The sequence below is a fragment of the Neofelis nebulosa genome, chromosome 13, assembly GCF_028018385.1.
Source record: "Neofelis nebulosa isolate mNeoNeb1 chromosome 13, mNeoNeb1.pri, whole genome shotgun sequence".
In the NCBI taxonomy this organism is placed as follows: domain Eukaryota; kingdom Metazoa; phylum Chordata; class Mammalia; order Carnivora; family Felidae; genus Neofelis; species Neofelis nebulosa.
Genome location: NC_080794.1, coordinates 92,432,149 through 92,445,830, shown reverse-complemented (window position 1 = coordinate 92,445,830; position 13,682 = coordinate 92,432,149). Strand labels below are relative to the sequence as shown.

The window sequence follows — 13,682 nt, the reverse complement described above, 5'->3', positions numbered from 1 at the left end:
GCCGTCCCAGACCCGCTCTGGGGCCCAGCAAGGCAGGTGCGGACGGAGCGCACTGTGTCTCCAGAAGGAGGGGAGCTGTGCCGCCCCTGCTCTGGGTCTTTAGCCCAGGGAAACCCTTGACAGGGGCAGGGACAAGAAGCATTTGCTGGTGGCTTGATAAGGTCAAGCCTACATGGGCAAGGACCTCTGCCTGCGGCCACACCCAGGGCCACGCCGACCAGGGCATCCGCCTGGAGCGCTACCCGGGGCGGGTGAGGGACAAGCAAGGGCCAGAGTCCAGTTGCCTGAGCCGAGGACCCTCTGGAGGTTGACTGGCTGAGGACATGGGACCAGAGGGGAGGGACCAGAGGGGAGGGACGTGTGGGTGGGGGCGGTAGGGCACGGAGGTAGGGTGGGGCGTGGAGGAGCCTTGGTGGATCCCCTGCCCCGACTGGTGCTCTTGAAGTTCATCCATCGAAACAGCCTCTGTCTCTGGGGAGAAGCATCGACAGTGAGGCCTCGATGAGAGAGCAAAAGAACGAGATCGCCTCCAAGCAAGCGGCTGGCCCACTGAAGTGGTTTCTGGCTGTGCTGACCCTTCTGTGTGGCATTGAGGGGGTCGGTCAGCCTCTCTGGGCCTCCGATGCCACAGCAATGAAGTTACAGGACCTTGGCCCCCCTCCCTGCCCTGCCCCGGCCGGTCTCCCACCCAGGTTCCGAGGCTGTGGACACACCATGCTGACGTGAAGTGTTCTAACTGACCACACCCCTCTAGCAAAGGCATGAGCCGGTTATATGCAGACACGCTTTAATTCATGATTCGGAGATAACGTCACAAAAGCACAGGCTTCACGAGCATCATTAGCTACAGATGACCGAGTGGACGAGTCGGAGAGAGGCAGTATACTTTTACTCTGGCCCTGGGCCCATGGGGCGTCTGGGAACCCCACCTTCCCACCGTTGGGAGATGTCTCCTCAACCCCCTGGGCAGATGCTTACCGGTACTGTGGGCACAGGGTCACTGCAGAGAATAAACACCCTGGACGTGGCGTCCCTTGGCCTGCTGAGTATGGGTGCCACCAGCAGCACCTCCCGAGCACCTGCTCCCGTCGGGCCCCGGACACACGGGCTCCCCACCTACTCATCAGGGCCCCATGGGATTGCGCACGCGCAGTCTCCATTCGTAGACAGACAACAGAGTCGTTATGTGACTTGCCCAAGTCACGCCGGCAGAGGGTTGGATTCGGAGCCTGTGCTTGCTGCTCTGAGAATATGTAATGATGGGCTGTCGTGTCAGACCAGGCCTCCCACAGAGGTTCCAGACCCCGAGGACCTCACACCACTGAGCCACTCAGAGGCCGAACCAAGCCCCCCTCCCTTTGACACGGGTGCGTCCCACAGGGCAGACCCCAGGAGGAGGTGAGCCCTGAGGGGGGTGCTCTGAGGCAAACCCACACGCTGACTCCAGACGAGAGTCTGTGTGCCACCAATGAGGGCAGACTCAGGAAGCCACATGTGTTAGCAGTGGGGAAAAACCCAAGGGCAGACAGCCCACCCCTCACTGACAAGACAGCTCTCAGCGCCCCGGGACCCAGACCGGGCTGGGGGCTCACGGGCTGGTCCAGCGCCCAGTACTGGTGGGCAGCGGCTATGTGCCAGGGCACATAGTGCTTCCCGGGGCGTCGTGTCCTCATTTCGCTTCCACAATCTGTGTCTGGACCCCGGGGGCACCCCCAAGCCTGTGAGAGGGGCGGAGACCCCCTGAGGCCGGGCTGGGAGGGGCCCTCCCACACTGCCAAGCACCCTTCCCGAGCCCCCTGCCTCCCAAGAGCCCCCGCCCACACTGGGACGTCAGGATGCTGTTTCCAGCCCGTGCAGAGAGCGATGCTGAGCGCTGGCTCCCACAGGCGGGGCAGTCCGATGGCCCGGTCCCACTGTGTGGGCTCGGAGGGTTCACTTCCGCTGCACTGACCTCCGCAGAGCCTCCCTGGCGTCCTTGTTCCTCAGGGTGTATATGAAGGGGTTCGGCACGGGAGTGACAACGGTGTTCAGCACCGTGACGGCCTCGGTCAGGTCCAGCGAGCTCTCCACCGAGGTCCTCACGTGCAGGAAGATGGGGGAGCCGTACCAGATGAGGCCCACGGTGAGATGGGAGGAGCAGGCGGAGAAGGCTCTGTGCCGGCCCTGGGCCCAGGGGATCCTGATGATGGTGGCAACGATGCAGGCGTAGGAGAGCAGCGTGACAAAGCAGGAGCCCGGGATGACACAGAAGGCAATGCCGAAGGCCGCCAGCTCCACACCCCGCGTGTCGCTGCAGGACAGCACGATCCAGGGCGCGATGTCACAGAAGAAGTGGTTGATGACGTGGGAGCGGCAGAAGGAGAGGCGAGCAATGAGGGCAGCGGGCACGGTGATGGCGGAGAAGCCGCACAGCCGGGAGCCCAGAGCGAGGCGGGCGGAGAGCCCAGGCGTCATGGTGCTGCCGTAGCGCAGCGGCAGGCAGATGGCCAGGTAGCGGTCGTAAGCCATCGCGGCCAGCAGGAAGTACTCGGTGCAGCCCAGCGAGAAGACAAAGCACATCTGCGCCGCGCGGCCAGCCAAGGAGATGGCTCCACTGTGCGAGGCGAACGTGGCCAGGGCCTTGGGCACACAGGCCGTGGTGAACCAGATCTCCGGGAAGGAGAGGTTGCAGAGGAAGAAGTACATGGGCGTCTGGAGGCGCCGGTGCGCCCCGACCAGGGAGATGATGGCCGGGTTCCCGGCCACCGTGAGCACATACGCGACCAGGAAGAGGAGGAAGAGCCAGGTCTGCAGGCCCCGTGGCCCCGGGAAGCCCAGTAGGACGAATGTGGAGAGGTTCTGGCTGCGGCCCCAGGCCATGAAGGCGGCCCGGACACGGACCACCCTCGCCAGTACGAGGGACCTCCTACCCCAAGCCCGCACTGAGGCCTAGGAATGGAGGGGCCCGGCCCGTTCCCCTCTCCCTGGGGTCCACTCACCTCGTCTCTAATCCCAGTGTTCCAGCCAGGCCTGGTGTCCCTGTGGGAGCCCGTGGACCACGGATGGCCGTGGACCTCGCGCTCTTGGGGGGAAGCCGCTCAGGAGACTGGACCCAGGTTATCAGTTGCTTGCCACCTAGGGAGGGGGAACATCTCCTCGTTCTAGACTCCTTGTCACCTTGTGGGAGGGGTCCTTATTCTAGACTCAAGAGGCCAGGGAAAGGACAGGAATTGTCACGTTTTCACAAATGAAATTACGTATGGCTTAATTTTTAGCATTTTCATCCGACAAACCAGATTGATTCCTAGGAAAACATTCTTACCTCTGTGCCCAGTAAAGCCCCCCACACACACCCAGCACAACAACGGTCAGAGGAAGCCCATGGGGGCCCTGCTCTCCTTGCCTGGGGCTGTCACCCTGGATTAATCGTTAGCTGGGAACCCGGCAGCCAGGAGGCCCTGACGTGTGGAATTGCAAACAGCTCCATCACCAGCGCCCCCTCCTGGCAAGAAGCTGCAGGTGGCACTGTTGGGGGGGGGGTGGAACCTGCTGGAGGGGAGGGGGCACCTGAGGGTGGCTGCCTGCATGAGAGAGTGAGGGGCTGCGGCACCAGTGAGGAGGGGGTTTAATGGGAACTGAGCTCGGCACCACCCCCAACCCCTCTCAACAGGGCTGGACTCTGCCCAGCCGGCTGCTCTGGGCCCACAGCACCCAGTGGGTGTCTGAGGGGGCAGCTGGGCAGAGGCAAGAAGTGACCGCACAAGCATGGAGCCCAGAGCAAGGCTTCTCCCCGACAGTGTCCAGACCCTGGGTCCACCCCGGGAGGACTGCACTCAGGAGTCACAGCGACCCCTGCAGTTTTCTGCCTGCGCCCCTCCTACCCCCTGCCATGCACAGGTGCACACACCACCCACACAGAATCTCACACCTGTGCACACCACACACACACACACACACACACACACGCATGGGCCTGTGCTCACACGTGTGTGCACACTCACTACCTGAACCAGCCCCTGGAACAGTCACCCTGGCTCCTGATGGGCTGGGGGTCCCTTGGCTGCGTCCCCTCCCCAGACCCACAGTGCAGTCAGCAAAGCTACCCCCAACAGTGCCAATCGGTAACAAAGTGACCAAGCTCCAGCCACAGCCACAGGACACCTGGTCGGGCTGTAGCCCCTGCCTTTTGCAGCCATGCAGCTGGGTGGTGAACGTTCGGGCAAAAGCCAACCCCAGCAGACAGGCCAGTCCCCTCCCCACCCTCAGGTCCCAGGAGTGGGGCCACTGTGGGTCCTGGAAGAAGCAGTCTTCGCAGCAGGGCCCCCGTGACCCCATCTCCTGGGGCCCAGCGTGCTTTTCAGCTGCCACCTCCAGAGTTCCGGTGGGCACAGGCCGCTGCCAGGCTGCACCAGGGCCTGAGTCCACTGCACTGCTCGTGAGCCCTCACTCTGCCCCTGCAGCCCAGCACTCTGCCCAGGGCACTGGGTCCTGACCCGGAGAATTGGGCTGTTTTGCTCAGCCTTGACTCCAGGACAAGCCTCGTTTAGAAACCTTTTTCACCGCTCAAGATTACGGCTACAAAGGCTAAAAAGAGACCTATCCAGGGCTCTCGCAGTTCTCCGGCCCCAAATATCCCGCCTTCCTGTGCCCCTGGAGCTATGCATGCAGGGGCATCAGGCCCTCCCGGCTGTGCAGTGTGAGGACCACTCAAATCCCATGGAATCTTCCACATCTTGCAAGGGGTCCCATAAGGGCCAGAGAAGATAGAACTAAATAAATGGGCAGGCGGTCCCAAAATGAGTCTATCTTGGGACCCTCCCCCCTACAGTGGCCTGACTCCTCAAGAGGGACAGTGCAGGTGGGAGGGTCCACTCGCCCAGGTCAGCTCACAGGGACATAGCATGATCAAGATCACTCACCCAAGGGGTGTGAGCTCGATCCAGGATTTCCCCCCGAAGCAGCCCAGAGACCAGGAGGGTGAGCTCAGGATGATTCCAAGGACCCTCCAGGCAGGGCTGTGTCCTGGGGGGCGGGGGGCCCCTGCGGTCTCCTGTTGCCTGACCCCTTGCTTCCCACCACCCGTCTGCTGGAGACGCAGCAAGAAGGAACAGAGGTGGGGGTCAGGAGCTGCTGCGGATCTGCAGCTCCAGGGCGTCCATGGCACTGGCCGGGAGGCAGGTCTGGGCTGTCCAGGAAGACGGCCTGGCCATCCACCAACATGAGAGCGGAGTGCAGTCCCCAAGCCCCCTGTGGGGGGCCCCAGGCGTGCAAGGCCACTCTGCCCAGGCGACCCTGACTCTGGGTACTCAGAGTGGCCAGTACTGGTGAGCCCAGCACAGACCCCGAAGCACAGGTGTGGAGGCTGCCCCAGCCTCCGCCATGAGAAGGAAGCCAGTGGCACCTCCCCTGTTGTCCTTGGGCTGTTGTCCTTGCCTCAGATTGTGGCCATGCAGTGTCCCCTCTTCCTCTCTTGCAGGACGGTGATTCCACCAAGCCCCGCTGGCCGTCAGCTAACACACAGCCCTGGCGCTCCTGTTCACAGCCCAAGGACCAGATGCAACTGCTATAGGGCAGGGAGGGGGATCCCCCACACTGGAGAGCCCCCCCGCCTGCCCACCCACCAATGGGGAGGGTAGAGGGTGAGCCCTGTGCCCTTCGACACTCTGGTTACTTCTGCCTTCACCCAGCCTCCTTTGGGGGCAGGCCTGCAAGGACCCACTTGTTAATGATGGAGCTGCAATGAGACTGGCTCTAGGGGCTGGCAAGGGCCCCAAGGGTGGTCCTGGGCAGCAACCAGCATCCTAAGCAGGGCCTCTTGCCCTTAGGCTGTGCCTGGAGGCCATTTCTCACCCACAGCTCAAGTGTATTTTCCCCATGCCAGGCTTGTCTCCTGGGGCCATGCCCTACACGGGATGCCCGCACCTGGGGACAGCAACGGCCCCATGCACCCCAGGGCATGGGCTGGCTGCACCCTGGACACTGGTGTTCTTGGCAGGTGCTCTGTGTCTGGTTCTCCCGTCTGCAAGTGGGGCATTTTCCCCATCTGTAAGCTACGCCTCCGTGTCCCCTCTGGAAACAGGGCGATGACGCCCCACAGGTTGACAGGCAGAGCAGGCTGCCCCGCTCCCCGCCCCCACCCAGGCTTGCTGGAAGCGGCTGCAGTAGAAAGAGCCAAGCTGGGGGCTGTCTGCCACCAGGCAGCTTCCCGAGGTGGCGTCCAGCCCGGCGTGCCCTGTCCACAGGTGGCTGTGGCCGTGAGCAAAAGCCCACCCTCTGCACTCTGCCAGCATCAACCTCGGGGACACCTCGGGGCACACCTACGGGGCTCACTCAGGATATGCGGAACTGGGGTCATGGCCATGGGAAGGTGGTCACTCAGGGCCTGGGCCTCAGTGGCAGGGACTCAGCCGCCCAGGGCAGGGGTCCTGGGAGATGGTGGGAGTGTGCTCCCCACAAGCCTCCCCCTGTTTCCCTCATCAGCATCGGCCAAAGCGGGTCCTGATGAGGCCCCAGGGACAAGGGGCACTGCGGCAGTCAGGACGTATGCTGACCCCTGCCGGCCTGCTCCGGGGCGACAAGTGTTACACTGCCCTGGGACTCCAGTGCCACACAGGTGTCTGGGCCGCCCCTGATTGGGAGTTCGTTAAAAGTTGGCGCAGGGTGTCCCCTGGGGCAGGAGCCGTGCCTCATCAATTAGCGCCAAAGGCAGGGGCTGCCACTGGTCTGGGAAAACACGGAGCGCTGCTTTGTTTGATTCAATAAACACTTTTTCCAAATCTGGTAACACTCTAGGAATTTGGGAGATGTCGAAGTAGAAGAGAGATTTTCAAGGCACAGATCAGTGTGGAGATTTGCTACGTCTTCCCTTCCTTGGGATTATGTTTCCCTGTGTCACGGACAGGGACACACTTGTGCGCCCCCGTTTCTTTTTTCATTATTAACTTATGGTTGACATACAAGAACGGTGCACGTGCTTCAAGTATACATCTTGGTGAGTCTGAAGATACGCATACACCTGTGAAATGGTCACCATCGCCTCAGAAAGTCTCCCTCCTTTCCTGCGCAGAAGGTAAGAGCCTCCCACTGAAGACTGACCCTCGGGCCCAGCGCCACACACCAGGCTTTCACAGGGACAGGGACATGCAGGGACAGCTGGACTCCAGCTCCTCCTATGAAGGGACGCTCTGACAAGCCTATGTTGACCAGTGTCCGTAGTGTAGTGGTTATCACGTTCGCCTGACAAACCTATGTTGACCAAAAGCTTCTTCATGGTTCTGGTAATTTCCTTACAATAGAAGAAGAGCAGTTCAAATCCCTAATTCCCCCACTGATAAAGCCACTCAAGAGGTGACAAGGCCCAGGGGCTTGTGCCCAGAAAGGCAGAGCCAGACCATGAGCTGGGCACCCCCTCTCGGGCCCCTTTCTCCGTGAAAGAGCGATGGTGTGTCCTGCTTCCTCTGCCCCGGAATCAAATGTGATCACGTGCAGGAGGGTGTGGGGGCTCATGACCACGCTGACCAAACACCTCAGAGCCCCGCCTCCAGAGCTGGGCCGGGGCCCAGGACAGCCCCAGGGTGCACCAGGGCTCCTGTGACCTGGCTCACACCTGGGACCCCAGGACCATGGCTGCCCCACACCTAGCTTCCTTCTCAGTTTCTGAGCCTGGTCCTGACAGAATCACATTCTGTCCCGGCCCACCTTCTCTGCAGACCTCCTGCCTGAGAACCTCAGAGTTTGAACCTCACCCTATGACCTCCAGCTGCCTGCACCAAGATGTCCACTGAGATGCTGCATAGTTGACATAGAAATTGCTGGGAGACCTGGTTTCTTCCAGGCTGGATGGTCCTGGGCCTCCGTCCCCCATGCCCAACAGAGAAGGACAGGAGTGCCCCGCTGCCAGCAGGAGGAGGTCCCCCCTCTTTGAGAACCATGGCATATTGAGAACAAAATTGAGGGGGGAGCACCTGGGTGGCTCAGTCAGTTGAATGTCCAACTCTTGATTTTGGCTCAGGTCATGATCCCAGGGTCATGGGATCAAGCCCAGAGTGGGGCTCCGTGCTCAGCACGGAGCCTGCTTAAGATTCTCTCTCTCTCTCTCTCTCTCTCTCCTCTCTCTCTCTCTCCCTCTACCCCTCTCTCCAGCTCCTGCTCTCTCTCTCTCTCTCAAATAAAAATAAAAACAAATTTAAAGAAAAATATGGACCCAGGCGGGGCTCTGAGTATCACTGAGAAGCCTCCACCTGGGAAAACTACAAGTTTTACAAAGAAGTGAAAAACTAAAGACAAAAACTGAATACAATTAGTGACTAAAGGTCTGCCTGGGTGTAGTGGCAGTACCTTCTTTAAGGACATCCTCACAAGCACCATCTCTACAACAGAACTCGGAGAAACAGCCAAATGTGTGGTGTAGGACAGAGGAAGCCAAGCAGACAGTTGAGGGAGGAAAGCGCTGTTCAGCACTGGAAAACTGATGTGAAATAAATGCTTATCTTAAACCATGCACAATAATAAACTCCAGATACAGATTTTGTAGGAAAGCTGAAAGACTTTGAAAGTGAAAACACAACGTACCAACTCGTGGGATGTAGAAAGAGCCGTGTGCATACAGGGAAACACGAGTGTAAACACATTTGTAAACGAAGAAAATTCTCAAACTAATAAACTAAAAACACCTTTAGGAACTTGAAAAAGAAAAGCAAACTCCACTCAAACCCAATGGAAAGGAGGAAGTAATAAACTTTGAGCAGAGACAAATGAAATACAGGATATAAAAACAGAATCAAAACCAAAAATTAGTTCTTGAGAAGATCAGTAAAATTGACAAAACTCCCATTACACTGGCAAAGAAAGGAGGAGAGATGCACATTAGTCAGAAACGAGAGCAGGGACATCACCACCGACCTCACAGAAATAAGAAGGGTTACCGGAGAATGCAGGGCAATACCAACAAATTAGATATCCTGGATGGAATGGACAAATTCTTAGACACACAAATGCCAAAAGTGACTCAAGAAGAAATAAACAATTTGAACAGAACTGTATCAAGTAAAGAAATTGATCCATATGCAAAAACCTCCCGGCAGAGAAAAGCCCAAAACCAGATGGCTCCACTAATGAATTCTACCAAACAAAGAAGAATCAACATGTTCCAAATCTTCCAAGAAATAGAAGAGGGAAGAACACTTCCTAATGTGAAGCCAGCACTGCCTGATAAGAAGGCCAAAGACACCACCAGAAAACTACATACCAATATCTACAAATGTAGATGCAAAAATCCTCAACAAAACACTAGAAAACCAAATCCATGGCATGTTAAAAGGGTTATACACCATGACCAGTGGGATTTATCCCCAGAATACAAGGGTGACCCAACACCCGAAAATGAATAGAATAGAATAGAATAGACCACACTAATAGAATGAAGGAGAGAAATATGGGATCAACTGAATTAATGCAGGAAAACCATTAGACCGAAGGACAGAATTCCACATACTTTCATGATACAAATACTGAGAAAACTAGGTACAGAAAGGAACTTCTTCAAAATGATTGAGGGCATTTATGAAAAACCCACAGTTGCCACTATTCTCAACAGTGAAAAACTGAAAGCTTTCTTACTGAGAACAGGAACAAGAGGAGAATGCTGGCTTTCACAATGCTACTCAACATCACACTAAGTTCTAGCCAAAGCAATTAGGCAAGAAAAAAATGATAAAGGCATCCAAATGGAAAGAAGCAAAAGTATCTCTATTCCCAGATGGCATGATTCTTTATACAGAAAATCCCAAAGCATCTATACCCCAAAAATAACTAGAACTAATAAGTGAAGTCAGCAAACCTTCGGAGTATAAGATCAACACAGAGAATATATGGTGTTTCTGAAATATGCTAGAAATGAGCAATTCAAAGTATAAATTAAGAAAAATCCATTAACAAAAGCATCAGAAAAGAATAAATAGGAATATATTCATAGGAATATATAAGAATAATATATAGGAATAAATATATAGGAATAAATTTAATCACTGAGAGGAAATACTTGTACACTAAAAACTATAAAACACTGTGGCAAAAAATTAACGAAGACCTAAATACATGGAAAGACAACCCATATTCATGGATCAGATGACTTAATATTGTTAACTTGGCAATGACACCCAAAGTGACCTATAGACTCAATGTAACTCCTATAAGAATAACAATGGCCTTTTTAGAAAAATTTTTTTTAGAAAACTGATTCTAAAATCAATATGGGTTAGCAATGGCCCAGAATAGCCAAAATAATCTTGGAAAAGAACAAAGCTGTAGCATTCATACCTCTTGATTTCAAAACTTACTACAAAGCTATTGTAATCAGAAGAGTGTGGTACTGGAATACAGAAAGCCCTATAGACCAATGGACTAGAATTGAGAGTCAAGAAATAAACTCATACATCTATGGTCAACTGATTTTTGACAAGAGTACCAAGACCATTCCATAGGGAAAGAACAGTCTCTCCAACAAATGGGCTGGAACAATTGGACATCCACCTGCAGAAGAATGAAGTTTGACCCCCTACCTCACACATTATACAAAAATTAACTCAAAATGGATCAATGATGAAAATATATTACTTAAAACTATAAAACTCATTAAAGAAAATATAGGGGTAAATCTTTATGATCTTGGATTTGGCAAAGGATTCTTAGATGTGACACCAAGAGCAACAAAAGGAAAAATAGATAAGTCAGAGTTCATAAAAATTTAAAACTTTTGTGCATCAGAGAACACTATCAAGAAATTGAAATGATAACTCACAAAATCAGATAAAATATTTGCAAATCTTATGTCCAATAAGGGCCTAGTATCCAGAATATATTTTTTTTAAAACTCTTACAACCCAACAACTAAAAGACAAGCAAGATAATTTAGAAATGGGCAACGGACTTGAATAAACATTTCTCCAAAGAAGACATACAAGTGGCCAACAAGAACATGACAAGATGCCCAGTGCCGTTAGTCATCAGGAAAATGCAAATCAAAACCACAATGAGACACCACTTCGCACCCACCAGGATAGGCTATCATTTTTTTTTTAATGGAAAAGAACAAGTGTTGGTGAGAATGTAAAGAAATTGAAATCCTTGTACATTGCTGGTGAGAATGTAAAATGGTGAAGCCTCAGTGGAAGACAGTGTGGCAGTTCCTCAGAAAGTTAAATAAGAGTTAGTATATGACCCAGCAATTCCATTAATAGGTATATATCCAAGAGAATTGAAAACCGGTATGAATGCACATAGCAATGATATTCACAATAGCCAAAAGTTAGAAACAACCCTAATGTCCATCAACAGATGAATGAAGAGATAAAATGTGGTATATACTTACAATGGAATATTATCCAGTCATAAAAAGGAATCGGCACATCGCTAAATCCCGCTGGACACATGCTCTCACTTGTTCGTTGTGTCATGTGAATTTCACTTCAGTAAGAAAAGAAAGGAAAAAGAAAATAATGTCAAAAAGAAGGAAATCTTTAAAACATTTCCATTTATATATAGATGAATATTATTCTGACCTTAGAGCAGTCAAGAACTTCCTTAAAAAATGTGAATCATAAAAGAAAATTTGGGGGATGCCTGGGTAGCTCAGTCGGTTAAGCATCTGACTCTTGGTTTCAGCTCTGGTCATGATCTCACAGTTTGTGAGTTCGAGCTCCACACCAAGATCTGTGCTGACAGCATGGAGCCTGCTTGGGCTTCTCTCTCTCCCTCTCTATCTGCCCCTCCCCCACTTGCTCGTGCTTGCGCGCGTGCATGCTCTCTCTCTCTCTCTCTCTCTCAAAATAAATAAATAAACAAAAAATTTTTTAAAAGAAAATTTTGAAATTTCTGAAAATCTGTTAAAATTAAGACCTTTGGGGAGCCTAGATGGCTCACTTGGTTAAGCATCTGACTTCAGCTCAGGTCATGATCTGACAGCTGGTGAGTTCAAGCCCCGCATTGGGCTCTGTATTGACAGCTCAGAGCCTGAAGCCTGCTTCAAATTCTGTGTCTCCCTCTCTGTCTACCCCTCCCCCCCCCCACACTCATGCTCGCTCACTCTCGCTCTCTCTCAAAAATAAATAAACATTTTGGGGCGCATGGATGGCTCAGTCAGTTAAGCCTCCGACTTCAGCTCGGGTCACGATCTCGCGGTCCGTGAGTTCGAGCCCCGCGTCCGGCTCTGGGCTGATGGCTCAGAGCCTGGAGCCTGCTTCGGATTCTGTGTCTCCCTCTCTCTCTGCCCCTCCCCCGTTCATGCTCTGTCTCTCTCTGTCCCAAAAATAAATAAATGTTAAAAAAAATTTAAAAATAAATAAATAAATAAACATTTAAAATTTTTTTTTAATTTTTAATTAAGATGTTTATGATGAATCGCTAAATTCTACTCCTGAAACCATTACTACACTATATGTTAACTAACTAGGATTTAAATCTAAAAAAAAAAGAAATTGAACATAAAAAAAATTAAGATCTTTAACACCTCACCAAAGAAGATATACAGATGGAAAATAAACATACGAAAGGCTGATCAACACAATATGTTACTAGGGAATTGCAAATTAAAACAAGGAGATGCCACGACATGCCTATAAAAATGGCTAAAATCCAAAACCCTGACAATGCAAAATGGTGGCAAGGATGCAGAGCAACATTGCTGGTAGAGAAAGCAAAATGATAAAGCCACTTTGGAGGGTGGTTTGGCAGTTTCTTATGCAGCTAAATATACTCTTGCCATACAACCCAACAATGACACTCTTAGGTATTTACCCAACTGATCTGAAGACTTATGCCCACACAAAAACTGCACAAGCACATGAATGTTGATAGCAGCTTCATTCATAGTTGCTCAAAAGGAGAAGCAAACAAGATGCCTCTTAACAGGTGAATGGATAAAAAAAAGTCTGCATGCTGTATGATTCCAATTATATGATATTCTGGAAAAGTCAAAATTAAGGAGACAGTAAAATGATCAGTTCAGGGGAAAGGAGAGAGTGTTTAGCAGGTAAAGCTCAGAGGATTTTTAGGGCTGACAAACTAGCTGTATGATAGTGCAATGGCAGATACGTGATACTTGTTGAAACCATAGGACTTTACCACATAAGAAGTGAACTTTAATGTATGCAAATTTTAAAAACTCATTTAGGAGGTTTGGGGATCTGGGAAACAATCTAACCGTAGGGGTGGGTGTAAATGTGCTGATCTAAATAATGTTGGAAATAAGTGGAGTCTGTAAGACCAACAGCAAGAAAGCTACACAAGCACTGTACTTCAGCTGATAAAGCTTTTTCCTGACAGAGTAGATGTTAGCAATCCTGGTGCCACTATGCATGTATGCTGAAATTGAACAGCTGAATGAGTGGATGTTGGATTGTGGGAGACAGGGTTGTCACTGCCGGAGTGGACTTACACATCAGCAAGGGCAGGAGGCTGGAATGACCCATGTAGTGGTGGATGAGAGGTGGAGATGTCGGTGAGGTCTCGTGTTCAGCTTAATATGGGTACAGATGGCTACACACATAGTGTTCAGAGATACGTGCACATGCACAGGTTAATATCCACACATAAAACTCTTCGCTCTGTCAGCTGAGAGGACCTAAAAGTGACAACACTCCAGGAGCAACAAGCGGTTTCTAATATGTTTGTCTAACAAAAAGCACCAAATCTCCTTGGAGAAATCA

At 51.9% G+C, this 13,682-nt stretch overlaps 1 protein-coding gene across 1 annotated transcript in view; it reads right to left on the bottom strand.

Annotated features, from left to right (window-relative positions):
• Positions 1-770: 770 nt before the first annotated feature.
• Positions 771-13,682, bottom strand: part of LOC131493635 (olfactory receptor 287-like) — a 21,708-nt gene continuing 8,796 nt past the window's right edge. The window contains exons 2-3 of the mRNA XM_058698248.1: positions 11,348-11,442; positions 771-3,114 (exon numbers count right to left, since the gene is read on the bottom strand). Of these exons, the coding sequence (XP_058554231.1) occupies positions 1,933-2,859 (927 nt within the window). The 5' untranslated portion in view covers positions 2,860-3,114; positions 11,348-11,442 and the 3' untranslated portion in view covers positions 771-1,932. The remainder of the gene's footprint in view (positions 3,115-11,347; positions 11,443-13,682) is intronic.